The 6,000-nt window shown below is 45.0% G+C and overlaps 1 protein-coding gene across 6 annotated transcripts in view; it reads left to right on the top strand.

The window, feature by feature from the left end:
* Positions 1-6,000, top strand: part of RPS6KA2 (ribosomal protein S6 kinase A2) — a 292,913-nt gene that overhangs the window by 35,566 nt on the left and 251,347 nt on the right. Inside the window, exon 2 of one of the 6 annotated variants that reach the window (XM_027631577.1) lies at positions 225-376. The exons of the other annotated variants lie outside the window; for them this stretch is intronic. Within the exon in view, the coding sequence (XP_027487378.1) occupies positions 329-376 (48 nt within the window). The 5' untranslated portion in view covers positions 225-328. The remainder of the gene's footprint in view (positions 1-224; positions 377-6,000) is intronic. 6 annotated transcript variants of the gene reach the window in all.

Genomic DNA, 6,000 nt, shown 5'->3' with positions numbered 1-6,000 from the left:
TTAAGACTTCAGCTGATGCACTCCTTTACAAGGATCTGGTGCTGTAAGTACTGTTTGTATGATTTATGGAAATGCATATGTTCTTTGTAGCATTAAAAGGGAGGATCTTTAATTTTTTTCAGTATTGTGAAAAACAATTTGATGATGACTGCAGTATTGGCAGAATATTGCTCTGTGGTAGCTTGTGATAAATGTCTGTGCCTTTTCACCATTGCCACCAATAGAAGTTTCTGCCCTGAAGGAATATGTGACTGAGTCACTGATGCAAAGGGGAGCAGAATGAAAAGATACCTACCACCAAAGGAATCTGACAGTGTGGACCTCTTAGATGTCTTTCTGTACATTTGCACATGGGAGAGTCATACACATCAGCAAGGTATTTTGTGATCTTCATGATGTTTACGGTGTTCGTTCGTATTTAGAATCATAGAATCATAGAATCATAGAATAGATTGGGTTGGAAAAGACCTCCAAGATCATCAAGTCCAACCCCTGATCCAACTCCAATTACTATATCATGGCACTAAGGGCCACGTCCAATCTCTTTTTAAAAACCTCCAGGGATGGTGAATCCACCACCTCTCTGGGTAGGCCGTTCCAATGCCTGATAACCCTCTCTGTAAAGAATTTCTTCCTAACATCTAACCTAAACCTCCCCTGGCAGAGCTTGAGCCCATGTCCCCTTGTCCTATTGTTGGTTGCCTGGGAGAAGAGACCAACCCCCACCTGGCTATAACCTCCCTTCAGGTAGCTGAAGAGAGTGATGAGGTCGCCTCTAAGCCTTCTCTTCTCCAGACTGAACAACCCCAGCTCTCTCAGCCTCTCCTCATAGGACTTGTGCTCCAGTCCCTTCACCAGCCTCGTTGCTCTTCTTTGGACCCGCTCCAGCACCTCAATATCCTTCCTGAACTGAGGGGCCCAGAGCTGAACACAATACTCCAGGTGTGGCCTCACCAATGCAGAGTACAGGGGAAGGATCACTTCCCTGCTCCTGCTGGCCACACTGTTCTTGATGCAGGCCAGGATGCCATTGGCCTTCTTGGCCACCTGGGCACACTGCTGGCTCATGTTCAGCCTCCTGTCGATCAGCACCCCCAGGTCCCTTTCCGCCTGGCTGCTCTCCAGCCACTCTGTGCCCAGCCTGTAGCGCTGCAGGGGGTTGTTGTGGCCAAAGTGCAGGACCCGGCACTTGGCCTTGTTGAACTTCATTCCATTGGAGTCAGCCCATCTCTCCAGTCTATCCAGATCCCTCTGCAGAGCCCTCCTGCCTTCCGGCAGGTCAACACTCCCTCCCAATTTGGTGTCATCAGCAAATTTGCTGATGATGGACTCAATCCCCTCATCTAAATCATCGATAAAGATGTTAAAAAGGACTGGGCCCAGCACTGACCCCTGGGGAACACCACTGGTGACCGGTCGCCAATTGGATGCAGCTCCGTTCACCAGCACTCTCTGGGCCCGGCCCTTGAGCCAGTTCCTGACCCAGCACAGAGTGCCCCTGTCCAAGCCGTGGGCTGCCAGCTTTTCCAGGAGTATGCTATGGGAGACAGTGTCAAAGGCTTTGCTGAAGTCCAGATAGACCACATCCACAGCCTTTCCCTTATCCACCAGGTGGGTCACCTGATCGTAAAAGGAGATCAGGTTGGTCAAACAGGATCTGCCCTTCCTAAACCCATGTTGGCTGGGTCTGATCCCTTGTCCATCCTGTAGCTGCTGTGTGATTTCACACAGGATGATCTGCTCCATAACTCTGCCAGGCACCGAGGTCAGGCTGACAGGCCTGTAGTTACCAGGGTCAGCCTTGCAGCCTTTTTTATGGATTGGGGTGATATTTACCAACTTCCAGTCATATGGGACCTCCCCAGTGAGCCAGGATTGTTGGAAGATGATGGAGAGCGGCTTGGCAAGCTCTTCTGCCAGCTCCCTCATTACCCTAGGATGGATCCCATCTGGTCCCATAGACTTGTGAGGATCCAGATGACTCAGTAAGTCACTAACAATTTCCTCCTGGAATACAAGGGGGCTATTTGGTTTCCTATCTCTGTCTACCAGCTCCAGAGGCCGGTTGCCTTGAGGGCCACCTGTCCTACTGGTAAAAACTGAGGCAAAGTAAGTGTTAAGTACCTCAGCCTTCTCCTCATCTCTATTAACTATGTTTCCCTCCAAGTCCCTCAAAGAATGAAGGTTTTCTTTGCTCCTCCTTTTGTTATTAATGTATTTATAGAAGGACTTTTTGTTATCCCTAACAGAAGTGGCTAATTTAACTTCAAATTGCGCTTTTGTATCCCTGATTTTCTTTCTGCATGATCTAGCTGTCTTCCTGAATTCTTCGTAAGTAGCCAGCCCTTTCTTCCACAGTCGGTAAGTTCTCTTTTTATCCCTGATTTCCTTCAGAATCTCCCAGTTTAACCAAGCTGGTTGTCTTCCCCGCCGGCTTGCCTTTCGGCACACTGGTACGGCCTGTTCCTGTGCACTCAAAACTTCTTGCTTGAAGCACGTCCATCCCTCCTGGACCCCCTTGTTTTTAAGGGTTGTTTCCCAGGGTATGCTCTGGACTAGACTTCTGAATAGGTCAAAATCTGCCCTCCGGAAATCCAGCGTAGAGGTTTTATTGTTGTTTCTCCTAGAATCTCTGAGTATTGAAAATTCTATTATTTCATGGTCACTATTTCCCAGGTGGCCTCCAACCACTACATCTCCCGTCAGCCCCTCTCTGTTTGTAAACAGCAGGTCTAGCGGGGCCTTACCCCTGGTAGGTTCATTTACCAGTTGATGGAGGAAATTGTCCTCTATACACTCCAGGAATTTCCTAGACTGCCTCTTCTCTGCAGTATTGAGCTCCCAGCAGATATCTGGCAGGTTAAAGTCACCCACAAGGACAAGGGCTGATGATTTCGAGACATCTGCCAGCTGCTTGTAGAATATTTCATCCCCTTCGTCATCCTGGTTGGGCGGTCTGTAACAGACACCTATGATGATGTCGGCCTTGTTGGTCTTCCCCCTGATTCTGGTCCACAGGCACTCAACCTTATCATTGCTGATCTCAAGTTCAACAGAGTCAAGAGACTCTCTAACATATAAAGCCACCCCTCCACCTCTCTTACCCTGCCTGTTCTTTTTGAAGAGCGTGTAGCCATCCATGGCAACACTCCAGTCACGCGAGTCATCCCACCACGTTTCTGTGATGGCGATTTTTTTTAAAACAATGTATTTCATGCACACTGCGTGCTTGTCATATGCGTGCTTTTCTCTTGTGTTCCCAAGGACCTAGCCAGCTTGAGTTCAGGGGCTGCTCTATCTTTGGTGATGCTGCCAGTTCAGTTTGGGTGGGGGGCTTGAACCCTTTATAATGGAAGGATTTTCAAATAATCTCCACCCTCTTCCTGTAATATTCAGTGTCACAGTTCCTGTCCTTTATGATGACAGTGGTCAGTACAGGGTCAGCTCTTGGAAGCATGAGGAATTTTAGTGGTCTTTAACTGATTTGCATATTACTATGTGACTGTTGCAGGGCCTCTGTGTTAAGGTGCCTAATATGGTAAATAGTCTGCTTCTGCCGTGACTGGGACAATTTTAGAGAAAGATGGAGATAGTCCTTTCCAAATGTGTTGGAGAGTGTGAAAGGCAAGAGAAATAATTTGAAGAGCTCTTTCAAATGAGTATGTGGGGTTTCTCTTATGCTTTATTTTCTAAATAAACCACTAATAGCGGTGTATTTGCATGTGTGTGTGTGGAGGGTTTTTCCTATATCTGGTCCAGAGAAGGTACAGGTTGCCTCAGTTGTTAGCTGGAGCCAACCTCAGAACAGATAATGTTTAGCTCTGATCACTTCAAGCAAGTAATTGCATTGAGAGAAATGACTGTCAAACTAACACTTGGAGCAGCTGTTTTCTGGAGAGAGAAAAGAAGAAAAACCTGGATATGATTTCTGGTTGAGCTTAAAAGGAAAAGTTGCAAGCAGGAGCAGTCTCCTCCTCTCACTCTTGATGAGAGGTGATATTCCTGGTCATTTAAAAACTTGCCTACTGCACCTTCAGAAGACAAGTCTTGGACTCGTTTCTGTGACACTGGCAGTAATTAAGGCTCTTGGAGCTTTTTGGCTGCCATGTTGTTACTGCACTGAGTGGCAGAAGATGCAACTGTGTGTTTTGCTGGTAGTTTATTTTGAAAGATTGCAGGGGGAGCTTTCTAAAGCATAATAGTTTCCTAAAGTTTCCAAGACATTAACAAGACAAGTATGCTTTTGGATGTGTAGTACTTGTAGCTTAAGTATCATGTTCAGTTTTTCGTGTCAACACAGAACAAAGCAGACTGCTCACAAAAAAGGGAACTTCAAGTCAAGGCAAATAGTTTTAAAAGGAAAGCAAGAAAATTCCGAGTTTAGTGTGGCTATATTTGTGTATCATAGTATATATACATATGTAGAACTAATGTAAAGACAAATAATATGTTTATACTGCCTTTCAGTTGTGTATAAAACACTGCACAAGGCTTTTGCATGTTACAACCAAAGAGTTGTATCCATATATAGAAGGAATATTAAGATTGAATATAAAATACTCCTGAATTTAAATTGCTTGATGCTCACTTTCAAAATTACAATGGAAGCTAATCTTTACACTTCTATTTTGTTCTTTTCTCATGCAACAAGACCTATACATATTTCTACCCTTTATATTGATGTCAGTGTTGCAAAGGAGTGCTTTAGTTGAGGGAAGTGAGAAAAGGTTTGCTTTAGAGCTAAGCAACATTTTGTATTTTTCTTCTCACCTTATTCTCAGAAATAGCTAAACTAGTCAAACTTGAAAGTTTGCAAAAGAATTGAGCCTGAGGCAGTCTTCTGGCATGGAAAACTCCAGTCTGAATAGACTTGATTTGGTAGAAATAGAAGCAACTGAAGCATAATTCTATGATGGGAATGTGTTGGTAAATTCAACAGGAGGTGGTGCTTGTGGAGATGGTGCAAGAGCCACAGCACTGAGTGAGAATGCAATTCAGTTCTTCAGCACCATCTTCACTCCATCCTCTGCCCTCAGGTTGAGTGACTTGAGCAAGGCCATGCCCAATTCTGGGAGCACAACTCAAAAATGTCTACTTACACACACCAGTTACCAGTGGGACAACTACTGCTGTCCATGGGTTGTGTAACTGGATAGCAAATGAAAATCAAGCCCAGTTTGAGAATTTGTATGTAGTGAATGTGCATCAGTGCAACTTGTGTGGAGTTGTGTCGGCTTGTCATTAGCCATGCGTGATATAGCAATTGTTTTAAGGCCTAGAAAGAGCAGGGAAGCATACGGACAAGAAACTTTTTATTTCTGTGCTTGAAGTAGAGGAAAAATAGGTTGCTTTTAGGCAGTGACCCTAATGAGGGGTTTGGAGGGAATAGCAGTAGTTATGTGCAACACATTGATATGTAATATGAAAAACTCTGTGAATTTCTGATATGAGTCAAGGAAGTAAAATATCTGATGTATTTTCTGAGTCCAAAGGCTGAATGGGGCTGACCCACGATTCCTTACTAGCAGGCTTTCTTCTGCCCCCTAATTAAAAAAACCCAAACAAATAGAAAAACAAGTAAAACAAACAAACAAATAACCCCCACCCAAAACCTGACAGTGATGCAGGAGGACCTGTAGAAATGCCAACAAATTTCTATCTCCTAGGTATACCTGTTGACCTCCTATAAATTGCTTATGCGGAGCCTAATACTGTCTTAACACTTCAATAAGCTTTTGATCTATCTTGAGACAGACCTTGGTACTGCTTTGAGAAAAGTTGTACAGTTTTGGCCAAGGAGACAGCCTAAAGCTGCTAAATACTACCAAGTGATCCCTGTTTCCAGCCTGCCACAACTCTTCTATGTTCCTTACTTGCAGTACAGCTTGGGCTGTGCTGCCAGCCTGTTGTCTGCCTTGCTCTGCTCTCCTGGGCATCTCCCCTAGCCATGACACACCATTGCCTTCCTGGGAGTGCTCTTTTCTGGGGAGAGCAGGACCT

The sequence above is a fragment of the Corapipo altera genome, unplaced genomic scaffold (genome assembly GCF_003945725.1).
Source record: "Corapipo altera isolate COAL_440 unplaced genomic scaffold, ASM394572v1 2b, whole genome shotgun sequence".
NCBI classification, from domain to species: domain Eukaryota; kingdom Metazoa; phylum Chordata; class Aves; order Passeriformes; family Pipridae; genus Corapipo; species Corapipo altera.
The sequence above is the reverse complement of the archived record's forward strand: the minus strand, read 5'-3'. Positions and strand labels throughout refer to the sequence as shown.